The sequence below is a fragment of the Erpetoichthys calabaricus genome, chromosome 14 (assembly GCF_900747795.2).
Source record: "Erpetoichthys calabaricus chromosome 14, fErpCal1.3, whole genome shotgun sequence".
Taxonomy (NCBI): Eukaryota; Metazoa; Chordata; class Cladistia; order Polypteriformes; family Polypteridae; genus Erpetoichthys; species Erpetoichthys calabaricus.
Window position 1 is genome coordinate 62,142,508 of NC_041407.2, and position 23,721 is coordinate 62,166,228.

The 23,721-nt window shown below is 39.2% G+C and overlaps 1 protein-coding gene across 1 annotated transcript in view; it reads right to left on the reverse strand.

The window, feature by feature from the left end:
- Positions 1-23,721, reverse strand: part of clic4 (chloride intracellular channel 4) — a 142,021-nt gene that overhangs the window by 16,208 nt on the left and 102,092 nt on the right. The window contains exon 4 of the mRNA XM_028818596.2: positions 18,988-19,094. Coding sequence (XP_028674429.1) covers positions 18,988-19,094 — 107 coding nt within the window. The remainder of the gene's footprint in view (positions 1-18,987; positions 19,095-23,721) is intronic.

The window sequence follows — 23,721 nt, forward strand, 5'->3', positions numbered from 1 at the left end:
TGGTCACTGGAAGTTCAACATGGCACCTCATGGCAAAGAACTCTCTGAGGATCTGAAAAAAAAGAATTGTTGCTCTACATAAAGATGGCTTAGACTATAAGAAGATTGCCAACACCCTGAAACTGAGCTGCAGCACGGTGGCCAAGGCCATACAGCGGTTTAACAGGACAGGTTCCACTCAGAACAGGCCTCGCCATGGTCGACCAAAGAGGTTGAGCACATGTGCTCAGCGTCATATCCAGAGGTTGTCTTTTGAAAATAGACATATGAGTGCCGCCAGCATTGCTGCAGAGGTTGAAGGGGTGGGGGGTCAACCTGTCTGCTCAGACCATACACCGCACACTTCATCAAATTGGTCTGTGTGGCTGTCGTCCAAGAAGGAAGCCTCTTCTAAAGATGATGCACAAGAAACCCCACAAACAGTTTGCTGAAGACAAGCAGAGTAAGGACATGGATTACTGGAACCATGTCCTGTGGTCTGATGAGACCAAGATAAACTTATTTAGTTCAGATGGTGTCAAGTGTGTGTGGCGGCAATCAGGTGAGGAGTACAAAGACAAGTGTATCTTCCCTACAGTGCAGCATGGTGGTGGGAGTGTCATGGTTTGGAGCTGCATGAGTGCTGCTGGCACTGGGGAGCCACAGTTCATTGAGGGAACCATGAATGCCAACATGTACTGTGACATACTGAAGCAGAGCATGATCCCCTCCCTTCTGAAAATGGGCCGCAGGGCAGTATTCCAACATGATAACGACACCAAACACACCTCCAAGACGACCACTGCCTTGCTAAAGAAACTGAGGGTAAAGGTCCTGGACTGGCCAAGCATGTCTCCAGACCTAAACCCTATTGAGCATCTGTGGGGCATCCTCAAACGGAAGGTGGAAGAGTGAAAGGTCTCTAACATCCACCAGCTCCGTGATGTCGTCATGGAGGAGTGGAAGAGGATTCCAGTGGCAACCTGTGAAGCTCTAGTGAACTCCATGCCCAAGAGAGTTAAGGCAGTGCTAGAAAATAATGGTGGCCACACAAAATATTGACACTTTGGGCACAATTTGGACATTTTTTCACTTAGGGGTGTACTCACTTTTGTTGCCAGTGGTTTAGACACTAATGGCTGTGTGTTGTTATTTTGAGGGGACAGCAAATTTACAGTTATACAAGCTGTACACTGACTACTTTACATTGTATCAAAGTGTCATATCTTCAGTGTTGTCCCATGAACAGATATAATAAAATATTTACAAAAATGTGAGGGGCGTACTCACTTTTGTGAGATACTGTACACATACTGTATATACACTGTATGTACTTGAAAAAAAAACAAAAAACGTATTAGATCTAGAAATGAACAGCACTAAATGAAGGCCTGTGGCTCACCCTCTTCTCAGGGCAGAAGCTCCAGCACGACTCACTGGTATGCTTTCAAGGCATTGCCCTTTCTACCCTTACTAAATCTCAACATTTTGCTTCACTACGTTTTTCTATATTTCACATGCCTATCTCTAACAAGTCACAAGAAATACTTGGGAGTATTTTTTTTATAGAAGTAGGGGTTTCTGGTTGTGTCAGTATGTCAGTCAGGTACAAAGGCACAAGGGCAGCAGACTTCCAAGGACTTTGTTAAAACCCACCAGCACTTTGAAAGAAAGACAAGGTAAACAAAGAAGTAAAGAAAACAACACAGCAGTTAAGTAGAGATTTTCTTTCAGAACTGGAAATGAGGGAGTAAGAATACTATACAGTATATAGCAGGGATCAAATCATGGAAGCAGAATGCATGTGTATATACAAGAAATGTCTGCGGTATGTGCTCATGCTCCAAATCTCAAATTTGGCAGACTGATAGGTGGCACAGTGGTTAGCACAGCTTCCACACATTCAACATTTCAGGTTTGAACACTGTCCCTTGCCGCTGGCTGTGTGGGCTTGGGAATTTCTCCAGGTCCTCTGCTTTTTCTAAATCCCAAACATGTTTGTGTCAGGTAGTTAGCAATACTTAATTTGGCCACAAGTGTATGCATGTGTGTGAATGAGGACTGTGATGGAATGGCACTTCATCCATTGCTGACTCCTGAATTGCACCTGAGACTACCTGGATATGCTTTAGCCCCAGAATAGGACTAAGCAGGATATATTCCCAGTGTGAAAGTGATTAGTATAAGTGGGCCTGAAAATGGACAGATTGTTACTTATCATTTGGCTCCATCCAAAAATACAACCCACCCATTAACCTTGTAATAATACCTATAAAAACAGCCAAAATAAAAATTTGACATTTACGTTAACTACTACTAAATGAACAGTTTGTTTCTTTACCTGTACACCAAAACCACAGATAGCTACTCGTTTGTTTTTACAAAATTTCTTCACTTCACCAAACACTTTCTATATCCACAGCTTACAGCTGTACTATAGCAGAATTCTACATTTCAGAATGACAAGATATAAAAAACAAGAGTGGTTATGGCTCAAGGACATTAGCATCCAAAAGAAACTGGACAAAAGGCACAGTGCTGAATGAATGTGATTCTTGATAAGGAGTTGCCTAGCAACCAAAATCAAGGAGGAGTCATTTTGTTTGTGACCAGCAGGGTGAAAAGGACCCTGAAAGGGCATGAGCAGCATCTGACCTAATGCTGCAAACGCATACATAGAATTTGTGTTGCTGTTACTTTTTAAACATTCGTTATTAACACTGAGAGTTACTCATGTCTTCTAGGACTAAATGAGTAAGTTTGTCATCTGTGAGCAAAAGGCTGAGAGCCCTGGCATGGTTGTGGATAATAATCATTAAAAGTTGAACTCTTTGACCGTTAACTGTGGGATTTCCTTTGACCCGTAGCAGTAAGATTTCCTTTGGTGCCCCAGGGGAAACTGATTCTGGAGCTCTGGTTAATTTGTCATTAACAGATAGCTACAAGCATATTTTTTTTCAACAGTCCAATATGAATCTGAGTGAAAGTGAGCCAGCCCTTTAGTGGAGAATGAAAATGTAGTAAGCAGTATACCTACCAAGTGTCACCAAAAGTATATGCATTTTGTGAAAAAAAAGCAATATGTAATAAAACATACTACCAAAAAATAATACTCAAAATAAAATGGGTCCAGTGGAACAATCAACCCCTTCTCAATTATGTAATATATATTTTAATAAAGATAAACTTCTGTTAAACTGCATGTTACTTCAGTGTGTTCAGTAAAAAATGTTTGTGACAAAGCAAAATTTTTTTGTGATCAAACATTTACTGTGATGAAGTAACCAGAAGAAACCGTAATCAAACAATTTGGACCAAATAAAATGTCCAATGCCCAGCCCCACACCTACACCTACACCCACTCTACTCTGCCCCAATCCTGCCCCAAAAGGTGGTCATCAGAAGATTCACTGCTGGAGATGGACCGAGGAAACCAGAAAGGTACAATACACAAAACAGACCCTACCAAAGTACAGTGTGAAGCCGGAATCATGCCATGCCACTTTTCCAAAGGTACCCTTCATTTAAATAATATTAAGAAAATCACAGTGGACAGTTGCAGTGCATACACACGACCTCATGCAAAGAGTGGGACTCCTCCAGTGACTCAGACATAGCAGTCTGTGACTCGCTACAACAAAATCAAAGTGGTCTGATTCTTTTCTACTGACTTGTCAAGCGTAAGAGTGGGCCCTCATGCGTATAAGAGAGACAGCATCCATGAGTAGTCAATAATGGCCACAAACAGCAAAGAGAAAGACAAAAAAGAATCATCACTAAATTATATTGTTGTGCTAGCAATCTTAGGGTGACCCATTCTCACTTTTATACACCTCATTATGTAGGCCATAACAAAATGTCTCAAATCCCTTATTCTTAACACACTGTTATCGTTACTGTAGTCCAGTACCTCCCCTTCCTTTTACATGTATAACAGCAGGCAATTAGACAAAGTAAAAAAAAACAGGAAGGAGAAAGGTGCCCATTTATGTATGTATTAAAAATGTTAAGCTTTATTATAACTAGTGCTATATAAAAGCAAATACAGTATGTCTTTGCAAAACCATACAACCTGTTAGATGTACAGTTTCAGGCAGCATATAAACTTGCAGTTACATTCAATTCTCTTCTTAGCTAGCTCATCATCTGCATAGGGCCAAGTAGCCTGACTGTGTCATTATGGCCGCTGATAGAGAGTTGGCATTCTCAAGATGAAAAAAGGCAGAGAGACAGTTCCTTTGTTAACACTGTTTTTATCTTCTTTGATGTACATCCCAAACCAATAAGATAAGCCAACTCCCTACTTCATGCCTATCCTATTTAGGCACATCTCAGTCCTCAATTGCCACTCTCATTCTAGCGAAGGTTTTTTCTATTGCAAGGAGGAAATTGCATCATAAATTCTATCTATCCCTCCCATTTCAGGCTATTTCCTTATTTGCATCACAGGGACTTTTGCACATTTGATTCTTTATGGTCTAATCATTACAACAACACAGCTTAGGCAACAGATAATAACAAATAATAACAGCAGTATAAATAGTACATAACAACACCATGCACCAAGCTGTCTTTCAGCTGCTACAAACAGTTATCTTCTCGAAAGCATGCCAAAGGAGAAAAGGAGTCTGAGTCAAAGAAACTGTAAAAAAGTAGACATCAAAGAGGTAAAGTGGTAGTTGTAAAGATATGTTTTCATAGCTTGTTATGAGTTATCACAGAATTCATGTCTATAAATGCACAATAAAATGGAATGACAATTACACAACTTCACATGCTCCTTACAACATGAGGGCCACAGTCCTCCTCAACTGAACTGCAGTCAGGTTGAAATCTGAGAGAAGTAAAATTGGCCGGTTATCATAGGACAAACTGGGAGTTCTGTGCGTGTCATGAAGAATAGTTTCATGATCAGTATGGATAAGAAATTTCAGAATCGGAGATCTTTTGGAGGGATGACTTGAGGTATGAGGTATATATTCTACGGCAGAGAAGCAAAGTTAGGCTGGTAAAGAATATGATTTGCTGTAACTTCTTTATATATCTATTAACATCCCCATTAGCTACACACTATTTTACTCTGAAAATATTAATGTTGTTTCTACTAGTTCTGAATTGTAATTCTGTAAGATTTGTGCTCCAGGCTGCAACCAGTGCTCAAATCTGTTTGCCATGGGGACCAATAGTTTTCACAGGCAACCACAACTCCAGTGAGGTCTTTTATTTCTTATCTTTAACATCGGTTAATTCACAATGGAACCAAGTCCTAAACAACTGCAAGCTGCTCTACCACAAAATGTTTCACATTCGTGAATGGTGCGTCAATATTAGATATATTGTCATGTTAGAGTCTTTCCACCTCAACATGGAGAGATTTCTTTGTCATACTAGAGATCTCAGAAGGGGATCTACTTGGCCCAGATGAAGTCATTCCACCCAAAGTGGTAAGCCGTATCTCAATATATCTTTATATCAAGGATCCCGGAGGCAGAGATTGAAAAAATGTTCCTCATGGAGCTACTTCAGAACACATCCATTTGCTGCCAAAGGTCCCATGAATGTCCCCTATAGTAACAGCTTAATAATTTTCTTTTACACAACTGTAGTGTAGTGGTTCTTTCATCTGCTTCACAATTCTATAGTCTTAGTTTCAAATCCAGGCCTGGTCATTTCAAGCTCAACTCTTACATACTATGTCTGCAAAGCTTTTTTTCTCAGTATTCCTGCTATCTGCACACAGACAACCCTGAACTTAGCACAGTATGTCAGGTATGGTACCTGTGATGCCAAGAAAACTCAAGGATGCAGGGCTGCACGCTAGGTCAAAACTGTCAAAAGTTTTAACTGCCTAAAAGTAGACCCATTAGTGGCACTCTTTTGGATCTAGTAGAGTAGCCCTTGAGTGGACACACTTGATGACCGTCTGCAGAGATTGCTGGAGTTTCTATAGCAGCTTTACTACTTTGTGCAGCTCTAGACTTAGTTTAGTGCCACTATGACTCAGTGTGGGAAACCTATGCAGACAAGACTCATTACGTGCCATAACCATAATTCAGGCATTGTGTGATGCTTTCATATGAATTGAGTATATAATTAAGATGTTCTCAGCTATATTTTAAAATCTTTGATTCTGGAAGAGAGAATTCCATTTTAGGAACTTACTATTCAGTCCTATAGCTGTATGTAAAGTCAGTAGGATGACAGTAATAACTACCGACTTTCTGAACCACAAAGATACACAGCTTTAAATTTGGAGAAAGACTTGCCAGCATGTAGGGTGGGGAAGAAAATGCTTCCTCAAAATATGAGCTGGAGACTGCCTTTACTGCTTTGGATCAGCTTTTATGGTATCCACAATACTACATAAACAACTAGAACATTAGGATCGCCTTTGTCACTTGGTCCCCAATACTAAAAGTCTTCACCCCTTCGGAGCAGGCAACTCTGCTTTAATTACGATGAATGTGTTGCTGCCAACATTAGATCCCCTTGCTTTAACTTGTATGTTTATGAAGTTTAGCTCTGCAAGAAGAACAGCCCAGCAAAAATACTGTAACAATCAGCAGTTAATTCCCTGAATACTACTCTATTGTTTTTGACAAAATGCCAGGCGGTGGAAACAATCCTTGTCTTAACTGTGTCAGAATCAAAGTGCTGCATATGTATTAATGTATTTCTCTACTTAAAATGCTTAAAACAAGTAAAACATCAAAAAACAAACGGAAGACTTAATTTCTTTAAATCAAATTTGAAATTACTTCAATATTGTTTTGGGGGTTGCAGCATGCCCTGGGCCTGCCTGTTTGTTTCATGCCGAGGTCAACCTATCAATCATTTTTGGATGTCTTTAAATGGGTAGTACATTGTCAGGGTAGTTAAAAAGGAAAATAAGCAGGGTAGTACTTTTATCAAATAGATAAATCAGTAAATTATTATATTAACAGTGTTTTAAAAACAGATTTGAACATTAGGCCCGAAGCAGTCTTAAAGACACACTTAACGGAGTGCCACAAAACTAAATGAGCAATCACCACAGTTTAACATCTAAGACAGACAGGTACTGTAGTGGCAGACACAGGCAGTGATTCACAGTTTAAAAAATAATGTTTTGACTGTGGCGGAGATGTAATGTTCAAAGCTTAAATCAATGTCAAGGAAAACTGCAAGACTGCTCAAAGGGCCTTAGATGGCAGCATTCAAGAACTGCAACGTAAAAAGATAAAATTTAGGGGAGTATTGCATAAGACAAGCACTTCTTTTTCCATAATACAGGGTGAGCCTAAAAGAAGTACCACATTTCAAATATTTATTCTACAAAAACACCAGAAGATAAAATAAATTTCATTACGACACAAGAAAGGGTATACAAAATAGATTTTTTTCACCGCGCTTTAAAAATGATGTCTTCAAGGTGGTGTCCATCATTAGTGATACACTCTTCAAGACAATTTCAAAACGCTTGCATGACTTGTTCGGCCATTTCAAGGGGAATAACAGCGATTTCACGGCAAAAAGTGTCCTTGAGGGCTTCAAGGTTTTGAGGTCTGTGTGTGTATACCTTCAACTTGAGATAGCCCCACAAGAAGAAATCACACAGAGCGAGAACAGGCAAACGTAAAGGCCACCCAACATCGGCGTGCTGGGAAATCAGCTTCTCTGGAAACATCTCCCGCAAAACTTGCATGGATATCCGTGCCATATGAGTTGTTGCTCCATCCTGTTGGAACCAGGCATCCACCACATCCATCTCTTCCAGTTGGGGCCTACAATGCCAAATTTTGCAACGGTGCACCTAACTGTAACATTTTTACTGTGCATGGGTTTCCGATGAAGTTCATGGTAGTTGGTTTCAGCCCAATAGCAAAAGCTCTGCTTATATACGCAACCATTCGATTGGAAATATGCCTCATTGCTGCACATGACGATGGCATCTCGATGAACAGTTTAGAGAATGTTTACACACAACTTTCTACGGCTCTCCCAGTCTCTCTCAGTGAGTTCCTGCACTACCATCAATTTGTATGGATGGAAATTAAGGTCCTCATGCAAAATCCTCACCAAAGAAGTGTTGGAAATGCCTAAGGCAGAAGCATGTTTGAGCGCTGAACGTCTAAAAGTCTGCAAAATCGATGTCCTTACAGTTTTCAGGTGTTTGTACAGTCCGAGGACAGCCTGGAGATCTGTTCAATGTTGTACCCGTCTGTTTAAATCTGCTGTTTTGAAGATGGTCTGATTCAGACTAGCCTTCCCAAAGTCTTTCAGATTCTTGCGCTTGCCCATTTTCCCTGCTTCCAATACATCACCTTCAAAAACTGACTGTTCACTTGCTGCCTAACATATCCCACCCCCTGATGGGTACCAATGTAACAAGACACTTAATGTGTTAGTGGTTTTAATATTGTGGCTGACTGGTATATGACATCATGAATGTCTTTAGGGATCAATAAACTACATGTTCAAATGAAACATGCTAATGGCATTGCCACAAGGTACAGTATATAGTGTCTATAAAAAATTCAGCTCCTTGAAGGATTTCAAATTTTATTGTTACACAACACTGAATCACAGTAGATTTAATCTGGCTTTTTTGACACTGATCAACAGACAAAGACTCTTTAAATGAAGAAATTTAAGATTGTTATCTCCAAAGTTATCTAAATTAGTTACAAATATAGCAGACAAAATAATTGGATTGCAAGTATTCACCCCAATTGGTATTAAAAGTCACATAATTAGTTCAATGGAGATCCCTAGTCTGTAGTCAAGGGGATATAACTGACTGTAGTATAAATGCACCTTTATCTGGAAGGTCCAGCTTGTGGTGAGTCGGTATGGTGGCCTAACCTAACTCCATGATTGGAAATCACAAGTCAGGTGGTGGAGAGAACAAAATATTCAAGTCAATGAATATTCCTTGGAGTCCAGTTAAATCCATCATTAAGAAATGGAAAAAGAGTATGGTATAGCTGTAAATCGATCAAGGGCAGGCCAAACACAAAACTGAGTGGTCCTACAAGAAGCAAACTAGTGTGAAAGTCCACCAGAAGACCTATGATAACTATGAAGGAGTCACAAGCTGCACTGGATAAGATTGTCACACATGTGCTCATGGGGTACAGTTTACAGGCTCAAATAGTGTTATTTGTCAGCCAGACCAGGGGTTGGCGCTCTCTTCTGATCCTTTCTCCTCTTGTCCCTCTGCAGACCAGCCGAAGTCCATGCCTCACAGTGACCAGCACTAGTCCACTCACTGATGACATTACTTCAATTACCCACAACCCATCCACCTGCCACATCAGTTCCTGTTCTGGCCTCAATGACTTGATCTCTTCCTCTTACCACCCACCATATTTATAGCCCAGACTCATTCTGTTATGTCAGTTCAGTTTTGAACTCCACCTTGTAAAGACGTGGTTGATTTCTCTTTTGATTTTTTCAGTATACAGGATGGCCATCCCCAAACCTTTTTCTGTTTGCTGCCTATTTTTTACCACAGTGTGTAGAACAACTGTTACCCAGGTGCTTCACCAGTCAAGCTTTATGGGAAAGAAAACTCACTATTAAAAAATGTACATGGTAGTTTTCTAGAAGGTCCATGTGACACTCTGAAGTCAGCTGGAAGAAGGTTCTATGGTCTGATGAGACTAAAATCAAGCTTTTTGGCCATCAGACTCAAGGCCACATTTGAACACTGGACATTAACAAAAACACACCATCTCCACTGTGAAGCAAGGTGGTGGCCACATCATGCTGCGGGGATATTTCTCTGCAGCAGTCCCTTAAAAGCTTTTGAGTTTAGAGAATAAAATGAATGCATTAAAATATGGGGAATACTAAAAGAAAAATGGATACAGTCTCTAAGAAACCTGCGCCTTGAGCTATACAAAAGTGGCTTAAAAACAATGATGTTAATGTCCTGGAGCAGAGAGTCAGAGTTCAGATCTCAATCCAACTGAGAATTGAGGTTGAGCAGTTTTTCAAAGAATAGGGAAAAATTACAGCATTCAGATGTGCAAACCTGATAAAGACCTGTGCACAGCGATTCAAGACTGACATGGCTGCCAAAGGTGCATCTACTAAAAACTGACTTAAAAAGGATGAATACTTATGTGATCATTTTTCTTTTTGTTTTCTATTTGTAATTAATTTAGATCAATGATGGATGGATGGATGTAGAGATCTGTTTTCAGTTTGATATTTTCTGTTGACCATTGTCTAAAAAGCCAATTGAAATCCACAGTGATTCAACGTTGTATAACAATAAAAAGCAAATACTAAGGGAATGAATACTTTTAAAGGAAGTATAAATACTGTAAATACTGCACCATAAGGTTTTTAAAAACCTTATTTACACACAGTATATTATATAAACGCTGACACAAGACATTCCACTCCAGGATGTATAGCGTGTATCTCTTTGACAACCTAAAAAAAAGAAGAGGCTTTTGATACTGATGTTAAATATTCATGTGCCAGTATAGCTGGGCATCTCCTCTTACACACTTTGACTGCTACAATAGCACAACTGTTGCATTTTAAGTATCAGTGTCTCTTCAGAAAGATAAAAGGCAAAAGTTCAAATAGCAATAAAGAATAAAGTCTCAAACAGACATTTAACAAGCCTTATTAGTTGCCTTACTACGTAGGCCCAAACAAAGACACTTTTGCAAATACATACCATATGGAAATTTATACAACCATGAGACTTAATTTTTGAGAATGATATCTGTTCTGAGCTGCTTCAGAGGCATTTTGAGACGACTTCGCATTCTTGATGTTCACTTTGTGCGAGACATTGGTTTGGCAGCTTCTTCCTAAACTTTCCATGTGTTTCTTCATCCCAGAAGGAGTAGCTGCCAGAACTTTTTATCAACCCTACTGCTGTGCAATAATTACTGGCATAAAGCAATTCCATTTTATACTTCACGAAAGAAAAATATTCTATAAAAACAACTGAAGGCATTTTATTAAGAATATGCCATTTAATCTATTTTGCTTGTATTAGAACATCCATGGTTACAAATGAAGCTGCAAACAGATTAGAGCTATTGCTTACAAACATGAAACTCAGCAGAGTGTGTTGCAGCCTTCTTGACTGCACAAAAGCAATTAGAATTTCAATTCACTTGTGGGACAGAGATGCATGAGCAATGCTAGAGGAGCTGAATAATTCTGGAGTTTTCTTATGATGAAGGATTGCATTACATCCTACATGCCATCTTGGCATCTCTACTAGCAATAATACTGAAGGTCTGCTTTACTTGGGTGTTTACGCTGTAATAACAAACTCATCTACACCCATTCTTCCTAACTAGGGGGCTCCGCCCCCTGCTCGCTTCGCTCGCCAACCCCTGGTGTTGGGGCATGACAAAGAGTGAGATGTATGAATGAGATATAGAATAGTGTGAAGGTGTGGATGATGCATATAGAAAGCAAACAATACAGTGTTTGGCACAGAGTAATGGTTTATTGGAATATTTCCTTGTACACAACATTAGTAGTAAAGATGGTGTCCTGTCCTTGAATGAGTCTTCCTTGGCATGGAGCATTTATAACTTTAACTTTAACGTCAGATGAACGTCGAACACGTGAGAAGGCAACATAAAGTTGTCCATGTCCAAAAACGGGTTCAGAGAGGTAGATGCCAACCTTGTCCATGGTTTGTCCTTGTGATTTGTTGATGGTCATGGCAAATGCAGGTTTAATGGGGAACTGTCGGCGTTTCAATGTAAAAGGTAATTCTAGGTCAAAACTCGTAAGGTCAATTCTAGGAATGAGAACAGTATTGTTAGCATGTGACCCTGTAAGAACTGTTGCTTGAATAACATTGTGTGTCATGGTGTTGACGACTAAACGTGTGCCATTGCATAAACCTTGTTTAGTGTTAAGGTTTCTTAATAGTATGATTATTGTTCCGTTTTTAAGGCTAAGATTGTGTTGTGGTAATCCGGCTGGATTAATAGTGTTCAAATATTCTAAGGGGATATTCAGATGTTCATTGTCGTCATCAGAGTCAAGTTTGTCAGAGCTTAGAAAGAGCCGTGCCTCTCCAGGAAGTAATGAAATGACCTGGTTATTAATGTGATCAACATTAATATTTTTTGGACATAATATAGTGCGTTGTGTTAAAAGGGGTATTTGGTCTAATGAGATTGCTGTGCCAAATATCTCTGTAACTAAGTCGTCGCAGATAAAGGATTGGGGAATTGTAATAATATCTGGGTGAAGTCCATCTGTATTGGTGAGTGTACCATTTCCCAGTTGTAATAGCCAATTGTTATATTCTGGATCTGGACATCGCATGTTTTGTACCAACTGTATTGTTTGAAAGCAATGCCAACTGTATCAAGACTAAAGCAATTGTAGTTGCTGCTATACCTTCTGCTGTTGCTTTTGTATTGGCCTCCTTTTCAACCTCATGTAGCATTTTTATAGACTTAGCTAATGGGTGATTGTTTATGACATGAGTGATGTTTCTCATTATAAGCTCTGTGCATTGTTTGTTTTCAGGAAGGTTCATTCGTTGATAGATTGCGTCATCTGGATCTAGGATGTAGATTTGTGCATATTTGCGTTGTTGATTTGTTTCAGGGTGCACTGTTCCAATGCGATGCAATATTTGTCCACATATGCGAAAGCAGTATGGGCCATTGCCTTTTGGTGGCCTGATATTTACTCCAGTAGATGCAAAAGCAAATGAACTATTGTAGGATCTAATGCAGTTCATAAAGTTTTTACTTTCATGTACATCGTTAGTTAGAAGCTTCTGTAGATATTCAAGATATGAATGTAAAGGAGGCAGTCTAATTTGACCCTTTTGACAACAACGTGTAAATGCATTACTTGTATTGCCAGTTGTTTCTTCAGGGAAGTTAAGTGAATGACAATGATTGCAAATGACATTCATTAATCCCAATGAATTTTCCTCAATAGTGGACTCATTATTGAACGCGTTGTCAGCTAAGTGGTGCAAGCGTTTAGCAGGTGTCTGGCGTTGATGTCTGCGACGGGCATGTTTTGCTTGTGGCGTTTGAGAGGCGCGTTGTTGCATGTCCAGTATTTGGGACGCGCTATTTTGGAGGTGTAATCGATTCGCCTGTGCTGTGTGAAAAGTCCGTTTCAGTCTACGTCGTGCATTGTTTGTATCGAGCCTTGTCCGTTTTTGTATGTCGGTCAGTTGAGCTTTCTGTTTTTGGAGCCTTGCTTGCTTGTTTTCCGGCAGTTCACATGCGCATTGTAGACGTCTGCGTTCATTTATGCTGTCTCTTCGCTCCCGTTTTTGTATGTCTGAGATGCGAGGTCTTTCGGTTTGAACTCGTGCCTGTTTCGATGCAGCACTTTGAGACGCGCGCTGTATGCGTCTACGTTCATTGTGTCTGTCCATTTGGGCTCGTCTCTGTAATGGGGTTAGTTGAGCTTTGCGTTTTTGGAGCCGAGACATTTTTTCTCCCCGAGTTTCAGAAGCGCGTTGTATGCCCCGCCGTGTATTTTGTTTTTTCATGCGGGTTCGTGTGTTTGGTCCCGTTATCCGAGCCGTATCGTTTTGTACCCGTGAGCGTGTATTCATGACTTGTTTGTTCTTCAGCGTGAGAAATGTGGATAAGTAATAAGGAGGATCGCACTCACTGTTAATATGGAGCCTTTTCTGCAGTTGAACGGTTAATAGTGCTTTATTGTAAGGAGATCCACCTATGCTGCATAGTGTGAAGGTGTTGAGATGACGTATGTTTAATACGGACGGTTCCTTTAGAAATGGGGCTTTGGGTGTCACTTCTTATTGATGTTAGTGTATTTGTGGGTCTGAATCGTCGTTTTTGTGAATGTTTCGTGTGCCATGTCCGTAGTCTGTCCCGTTTCGTCTCTAATGGGCTTGGTGTGGCGGTCACGGCTTCTTTTTTTTGGTGTGCCAGGGGCTTGTTGAATCGTCCTCTTTGTGTGTGTCCCGTCCGTTGCTTGTAGGTGGGGGGGGGTGGGGTGCTTGGAGGTGGGTGTGGGATTTGTGGGGCGCGAGCGGCTTCTTTTTTTTTGTGTGCTAGTTTCGTGTGCAATGGGTTTCGTGCGGCGCTGTGTGCGTCACCTTTTTTCTGTGCTGACTCCTTTTTTCTGTGGTCGCGGCGCCTCATTTCTTTGACTCCTTTTTTCTGTGGTCGCAGCGCCTCATTTCTTGGGGCGCCTGCGCAGTACGTCTTTTTGCGGCTACGGCCCATGGCCGGATGTCCCTGCGTCCATCCGGTTTACCATTCTCGGTTAGTAATGTGGATGGGACCCTAATACAGAAGAATGATTTTTTCAAGTCCTGTGAGACAAGACTATTGCCAAGAGATTTTTTCAAGTCCCATCCTCGTCTCAACTATTTTCAACCACGCCTATGGTCCTCTCACCTCTCATTCGTGTGAATGCTTTTGTCAGACAGTTCCTGTGCTCTCAGCTCTTATAAAAATGTTTACGTTTTCCTCATTTTAAGTTCCCAATAAAAGAAGACTTGTTATGTCCAAATCTTATTGAAGAATTTTATCCCGAAGGGTTATCAACAGAAGAAATGAGTACATGGGCAATCCTAGCACCGAGAAATGATGAAGTCAAACGAACTAATGTGAAAATTGTTGATCGGTTACTCAGCAAATTGGTTAAATGTGTATCAATAGATTATGCTGAAACAGTTGGTAGCGATGGTGGGGAAGATGAAAACATCAACTTAAAATATCCCATAGAATATCTACAACTATTAACACCGTCCAGTCTTCCACCGGCCAAATTACTGTTGAAAGAAGGATGTATCGTAATGTTATTGTGTAATTATGTCTGAGTGATGAGCTATGCAATACAAGATTAGTTGTATTCAAAATTGGTTGAACAATTCTGACATGTACAATTTTAAGAGGAGACAAGAAAGGTAATGTAGTACATCTTCCGAAGATAATATTAGACACCAAAGGAGATCGTTATATGCCATTCGTATTAAAACGTTTACAGTTTACTGTGAGAATAGCTTTTGCTATGACAATTAACAAATCACAGGGACAAACATTCTCTCTAATAAATAAACCGACTTTTTTGAAAGAAACGATATTCACTCATGGGCAGTTATACGTTGCGTTGTCACGATGTAAGTCCGAACATGGAATCAAAATTCAGTGCAATATTGATGAAAAGTTAATTCAAAAAATTGCTTTTACTGAAGTTTTACAGTAAAAGTGTAAGTTTAAAAAGTATTTGCAAGTTAATTTCAAAGTCAAACAAAATGAAAACGTATAACGCAACAAATACCTCTAACGCAACATGAAACATAATTTTCTTTCAATTTATTATATTTTACTATTTTTACTATGGTTAATTACTCGTAATGTAAAATAGTTAGTTCTATTATGCATATGTAACAATTCCCATGAAAATAACAATCTGTTTAAATTGTACATTCGCTTCTCCATATGCGAGCGGCAGATCCACGAAGTGGCTAGCGCGTACCGCACACATGGGGGTTGGTGAGCAAAGCGAGCAGGAGGCAGAGCCCCCTAGTAGTCATAAATATAGTGATCATTTTCAATATTTGGTTGAAAATCCTTTAGAGTCAATGACTGCCTTAAGTCTGGAAAACAAGGCCATCTCCAAGTGCTGCGTATTCTCCCTAGTTATACTTTGCCAGGCCTATACTGCAGCTGTCTTCACGCGTTGCTTGTTTGTTGGACTTTCTGCCATCACCAGTCTTGTCTTCAGAAAGTGAAATGCATGTCCAATTGGGTCGAGGTCAGTTGATTGATTTGGTCATTGAAGAATATTTCACTTCTTTACTTTGAAAAGCATTTGGTTTGCTTTCGCAGTATGTTTTGGTTCATTGTCAATCTGTGCTATGAATTGTTGTCCTTTCAGTTTTACAGCTTTTGGCTGAATCTGAGCAGATAGTATAGCCCTGTACACTTCAGAATTCATCCTGCTACTTCTGCCAGAAGTCATATCATCAATAAACACCAATGACTGACTTCCATTCCCAGCCTTGAATGATCATGTCATAACACTGCCCCAACCATGTTTCAGAGATAATGTGGTATTCTTCTCTATACGCTTCTCTTTCCAGATTTCTGGTATATATTGATCTTAATTTCTTTTGTCCAAAGAAAACAGTTCCAGAACTGGCCAGGCTTTTAAAAAATGATTTCTGGCAAAGTCTAATCTGCCCTTCCTATGCTTGAGGCCTACCAGTGATTTGCACCTTGTGGTAAACACTCTGTCTTTACTTTCATGAAGTCTTGATTGTAGACTTTGACAATGATAGGTCTACCTCCCGGAGAGTGTTCTTGGTTTGGCTAAATGTTGTGAAGGGGTTCTTCTTCACCAAGGACAGAATTGTGCAATCATCCAGCACAGTTGTCTTCCATGATTGTCCAGGCTTTCTGGATTTGCTGAGATCACCAGTGTGTTCCCTATTTGTTAGAATTTACTAAATGGTTGATTTGACCACTCCCGGTGTTTCTGCTAGCTCTCCAAAGGGATTATTTTGTTTTCTCAACCTAATGATGGCCTGTTTTTACTTGCATGGGCAGCTCTTTGGACCTCATATTTAGAGTTCACAGTGACAGCTACCAAATGCAAATTCCACACTTGGTGGAACCACTTACTTGCTCAACAGTTAATGAAATAATGAAGATGAAGGAACTGCTCCCACCTGACTATGGAACAGCTTGTCAGTCAAATGTCCATATGCTTTTGAGCCCATGGAAATGGGGATGCTATGAAGAAAAATGTCTATGTCATTCCTAAGCGGCTCATACAATATTTTTGGTAAACCCCTTAAAATAAAACTTAAAGTCTACACTTCAATCATATAATGATTACTTTATTTCAAATCTATTGTGGTGGCATATAGAGCCAAAATTATGAAAATTGTGTCATAGTCCAAATAGTTATGGACTTGACTGTATAAACACAGCCCAGGCTGCAAGGAATATAGGTACCTACATTTTTACACATTTTAATTTTCATAGTCACCAATTCTAACTCTAACTGCAGATCAAAGCTTATTATTATCTTCACTGCATTTAAGTTGAAATCTCCTAATATCAAATGTTCCTAGATATCTCCGCAAACAGTCATGGTCTATATAGAGATTTGACATTCCTTCTGTGGTTTTCCTCTGGGTACTCCTACTTCCTCCAACAGCCTGAAGATATCAGATTAACTGGGGACTCTAAATTGGCCAAAATGAGTGTGAATGTGCCCTATATGTTCAATGCTGTAATGCACTAAGAAGGACTTGAAGGTGAGTTTGTGACTCAATGCTTCCCAAAAGCAGTTACTGGATAACTCAAGAAGTTTTACCTTCTACCAAATACCCACAAATGCATCTCAGAGAAATTTAGATAAATGAATACAAAAAAATCCATCCATCCATCCATTTTCCAACCCACTGAATCCGAACAGGGTCACGGGGGTCTGCTGGAGCCAATCCCAGCCAACACAGGGCACAAGGCAGGAAGCAATCCTGGGCAGGGTGCCAACCCACCACAGAATACAAAAAAATGTAACATTTAAAGTGAACACAAAAATCAAGGAAATATCTACATATGACACTCTATACCACATAGAACATAAACATGATACAACAAAGTCCAGTAATCTTGTCTTGCAATGTTTCTGTGAAATATGAAACCACTGCCAGCTTAAATAATTGTAGGTGTAACTGAGACAAACAATATCAACAAGATCCCAAAGACAAGAAGAAGTTTTCTGATTCCTTTGACCCATGTCAGTCAAAAATGCCAAATGGGATTCAAGACAATTTCATCCATTAAACTTATCTGGACATTGTTCCCTGCAGCTCTGCAGATGTCATCTTAAACAAAATCGTTATTCTGTTGAAACTCTGACACAACCAAAATCAATTTTTTATGGGTGCTAATCTCAAAGTTGTTGTGCTATAGTTGCTGATTCACTACCATCTCTGAAACCATCTCACTTATGAACAAGGCTGTAGCTGTCCTCACTTCCAGGACTGCAGATCAGCCAAGGAGACCTCACTCAGGCAAAGTTCCCAGAGCCATGTTCTCCTTTGAATCCTATTACCTTACACATTCTATTCAGTTTTTAGGAAAGTGTGGGATTTCAATACTGCCATTTACATGATGTATTTACATTGATTATAATGCAGATGCACACAAACACTTCAAACTACATACTAGAATTCAAAGCAAAGTGAGCTACAGAGCTGATGTGATGACGCCTATGACTGCACCCATAAAAGCTGGAGCATCCGCTAAATGTTAATGTTGCCAAATACAGATTATTATCACCAAAGACAGTCACTCACAGCACTAGAGTAAGCTAGTGTTTGTTAGATCTGACAGTATGCAAAAATTCTAAAGAAGAAAAATGATTTCTTGTACCCTGTAGGCACCAACGACCAGCTTGGAAAAAAACAAAAGCTCCTCTACAAAGGTAAAACTGAAATGCAGGAGCCTGTGACTAGAGACCAATTGTCGACAGTTGAGTCTGTCATATCTTCTGACACGTACAGCAAAAGAGCAAAATGACAGTTAAAAATATCTCAAAACAAAATCAAAACACCGCTTACAATTTGAAGCAAATGATTTGCAGACATAACAAGATGTCACGATGATAAACAATGTTTACCAGAATATGGAAAAACTGTGATTTAGAAACTGCAAAAGTAAGAAAATTAAATAATAATGTGCCAAATATCAAAGAAGAGAAGCAAGCTACTGTTTTCACAATACCTGGTGCTTCGGTCGGGCTGAAGATCTGACTTCAAGTATGAGGTCAAATCTAAAGTGAAAATGAGCTAATCATGGTTCAGAAATATTATCTTGGGTCAAGAAGCCCTTACAACAAAACAGAGCTTTGAGTTGAAACAGAAGAATGTTTGAGTATATCCTTGTTAGCTTGGAAATGAAAAAACTATTTTAACATAGTTCTGTAATGTAGATTAGTAAGTGTTGTTTTATTTCTTTGGCAGATGATATTAAACAGAAATCAGGTTCAATACTTTTACAATACCTTCGTTTGCATCTGGTTTAGAGTTCTTAATAAAGGCAGAGAACTTGGCAAAGATGTCCATTCCAGCTGTATTGGATTCTGGATGCTTGGCAGCAAGCTTCATGTACCTAAAAAAACACATTAAAGAAATTATCACTTTGTCAAATTTCGGTTCATTCAACTGTGCCTTTGCATAATTTGGAATGTGACATTTGGTTTGTGGCATTTGTGCTTCTTGGTGATATCTGGCTATCAAAGGCAAAGAACAGATAAGAATCCCATTTACAAATATATATTAAAAACAAATGCCTGCTAATCACATCTGAAAGGTACAGGGAGTCACCTTTAGCATTGTGTCTTTTTCAGTGCATTACAAATTGAACTAAAGAGGCTTCTTCAGTTCTTTATTTAACTGCAGCTAAGCATTTTTCAAGGACTTCATCAGTTCTACATATTTAAAGTTAAAAAAGCCTGACCATAATAGTAGCTGAGTAGATTTTTAGTGGCATTCTATTTCATAATTTTAACTGTTCTTCTTTGACATAGTTGTTAAAAATATTTTAATTGAATTCCTTGATGCTTATACATTCAACAGCTTATTTAACAAATAACTTTCACAGTACAACTAAAGATAAAAATCAGGATCCACAACAAGAAGGTGTTTTGTGGTCATTAGATGGTGTCCTAACATGGGAAGTGAGGTGGAGATAACATACAGAGGACTTTACACAGGCTAGGCAATACGAGGGGGAGGTAAAAATTCACATTATTATAAAAACAAACAACAAACAAATGTTCTTCTCTTTAGACTCTTTAGAATTTTAAGCAAAAAGAAATCACAGTGAGTGAGATCTAGCAGATACAGGGGGTGTGAAGCAACAACCACCTATTTTTCGGTCAAATACATTTTGACTGACAGCACAGTGTTTGCAGGTGCGTTTTCATCGTGCAAAATTCAGTTTTGGTGCGTCTGATTTTTGGATTTTCTTTCCTGATGCTATGTAGAAGCCTCAGCAGTTTAATACACAATACAAGTATATCAAGGAAATTATTTTGAAAGTGACCAAAATTGTTTTTTTTTAATTCTGGGAATTTTTGGGCTTTTCAAAAATATGTAATTATAACCTCTCATGCTGACAAGAGGTATGAACATATCTAGGACTCCAAGGTACCATCAGTTTTTATTAGCTTTGGTCCTTTTATACACACCTCCTCTTTAGATGTGTAATTCACAATTATGTTGAATGCCTTTTCCATGGCCCAACCTTAGAAGATGCAGCTTAAGATGTAGTGTGAGAATGTTCTAATGTGACAGTGAAGAAAAAATAAAAAGGCATTACATGTATTACACCAACGGACATTAGCTAGAAAATGTATAAGGCCCAAGGAGGTATTATAAGAAGGCCTTTTACCTGAGGAGGTGACACAGTTATGGGGTTTTGTGGTGGGAAAGTTGGCTAAGCATCCAGCACTACAGAGACTGAAATGAAGATCAATACATTCAGACCAGCAGGGAAGGAGGGTAGTTATGCCTGCTTTAATTCCGTTTTTTTTAGTATCTGGAAATCTTTAGTAATCTCTTGCTACCTCTTGCTGTATTTAAAAATGTCTTCAAATTAAAAACTATCATATTATATACAGTGTGTACTGTACACTTGGTTTTTTCTAACTTGTCATATAATCTGTTTCATTTCTCTATACGCTATTTTTAAACATATGAATCTAGTTCTGTCTGTTATAACAAGAGTTGGCACATGAATGAAACAAACTTGGATGGAGCTGTGAGACAGAAGTCCTAACCTTACCATCCTAAATGATTTCATTGAGAAACAATGATATACAGTAATATAGTAATGTGCAATATGAAGCACTATCATCTTTCTTAAAGGCACTTGAATTAGGGTGCCGTGTGCACATCCCCGACTTTATACATCCGGTTGCAGATTGAAATGACATGCCCATATGTATCTATTATATAAACAAATCCTGGGATGAGACGTGACTTTTTCAGAGAGATACTTTCAAATCCTGCGAGACAAGACTTTGTGCCAAGAGATTTAACCATGCCCAGGGCCGGAAATAATAAACAAAGAGTAGATGACAAAGTAGAATGTCGTAAAGAATTCAAAAACGTTTCGCGCAATACACATGCAGAGCAGGTTAGAGATAATGAAAGCACTAAAATTCAAAAGACTCAAGAAAATGATAGTAAAGATTGCATTAGTGCAAACAAATGGAAATTATTACTCAGTGAAATAATGGAACAGCAAAAAGAGATTGAATATATTGTTTGAATTTAAACTTTAAGTCAGAGACTTGTAGATCGTCTAATTTGTGTTGCCATCAGGGAAAAGTAGTGTTTCTTCCCAATGAAGAGGCGTATCCACGAGAATGAAAAGATTTGTAGTTTGGTGAAAGTGAAATCCACATATGCGAGCAGCAAAGATGCGAAGTGTCTGGCGCGTAGCGCAGGCAGGGGGGTTGGCAAGCGAAGCCCCCTAGTCTAAATGAAAATCAACAAAAATAAATTGAAATGATCTTTCTGTGTGCACTGCGGTGGGTTGACACCCTGCCCGGGATTGGTTCCTGCCTTGTGCCCTGTGTCGGCTGGGATTGGCTCCAGCAGACCCCCGTGACCCTGTGTTTGGATTCAGCGGGTTGGAAAATGGATGGATTTCTGTGTGCATAACATAAACCTGATCTCGGTTACAAAAATATTTACTTTGATAAAAATAACAACCCAGGTCACCTTTGTACTGTTTAAGTGGCCTACCGAAAAAGAAAACGGTATAAAAGTGCAATTGAAACAACATAAAAAAATAAAACAGTGCAGTCAGTTGGTCACTTTAATCTGCCATATGTGAACACAGTCACTCACCCATGACAGTTCTGAAACAGAATGGGTTGCTCACAAGCCTTTCCTGAACCCAGAATAATGCCAATGCACATTACTTGTCAAAAGGAGAGAGATTTATTATGAACTGAACAAGATGAAGGAGTAAACAAAGGATAATCAAAATATGGGCCTACCTGGTACACCAATGAGATGCCTGAATATATGAATTTTCACTTGTGCACTTGCCTAAGATTCTGTACCAGAACATAGCAATACTTCTTTTACCTTATTTCTCATCTCTTCCTCCTCTTCCTCCTATCACTCACTTTTCTCTTTCATATTTTGACCTTTCTTCCTGTTGCCAGTTGAGCACCTAGTTCACTCCTCCTGACGATACATTTAAATAATGATGGGTTCTGAGGCAGCTTTAAGCCCCTTCTAGGCTCACTTTCAATCAATTCCCACCCAAACTTCTAAGGTCAGTAGTGCCTCTAAATCTGCTCCAAGAACACAGAGCCAGAGCTGCCCCTAGTCTCTGTGGCTGTGCCTACAAATCTGAGCAATCAGAAAGCCTTTAAGACATATGACACTTTTCAAGACCCTGGTCAAGCAACCTACAGCACTCTAGGGCAGAAATAAAGCAATCTGTCCAAAACTGGAATAACAATGCATAAACCCAAGACATGCTTCTTTCCCCTTCTACAATGGTGCTTATGCCTATTGCACTGAAATTGTATTGTCATAATGAGGTACGCTGTACATGCCTGTAGTATGTGTAGTAACAGGGTCTTCAAACACACACACTCATATTCCTCCCCTGCAGATCCACGCACACAGAACACTGGTCTCTGCAGGCGTACTACCACAGGAAAAGTCTGGACTTGATGATATTTTATTGCTGTTGCTGTCTTTTATACTTATTATGTTTATTTTATTATTTATAGTTTATTGTGTATTTAAGTATTCTGCCTTGAAGCGGAGTCCTATCAACAAAAAAATTCATTATGTGTATGCATAATGACAATAAAGAATTCTATCTATCTATCTATCTTCTGTGACCTTGCTCCTGTCTTGTATTACATCGAAACACCCATACTGCTGACCCTAACCTGGCTCTCCACTAAAAAGTCTTTAATATGAATGGCAGTTTTGCGTTTTCACTTGGTGCAGGAGAATAATTTACTATTTAATGCTTTTTAACAGTTTTGTATCCTGTGCTCTGTTTTAAATATTATAACTTAACACCAGTGAATGCTTCTTGTTTCATAATCACCAAACAGTACAAGTTTTAACATCAGCTCCTGCAATATTGTCAAGAGAATGCAGACTTTGGCTGCACTATCAGCAAGTTTTTTTTATGTCAAGGTAAAGAATGAGGGAACAATGCCCCAGACAACTGCACAAATGATTTAGAACAGACAAGGACAGAAGAAGAGGAGTACATACAGCAGAGGACTGTATCATGGGAGGAGGAGGAAGCTGGACATGTGCTTGTACTGTTCAAGTCCTGTCAGTTGTCACCAGTAAATGTAACTGGTGCTAAATTCAGCTCATGCTGGTGAGAATCAAGATTGCAGATGAGAGGCTGAGTTCTTAAAAGATAACCAAACAACAAGGAAACCGTATTGACTCCCCATTAACTATGTGAAATACTGGCTCCTCTTTAATGTTCTCTTAAATCCCTGTAGTTTTCATCTCCTTCTAACCATATGTAAAGTTCAGGCGCCACTGAGAGTGGCAGACTCTTCAGCAGCTCCGGGTATGGCTTTATTTTTTCTAGTTTTCTACTTTTATTTTTCTCTTTTTTTATTGATCACTCCTATCACTTTTTTTTAATAAAGTATCTATCTATCTATCTATCTATCTATCTATCTATCTATCTATCTATCTATCTATCTATCTATCTATCTATCTATCTA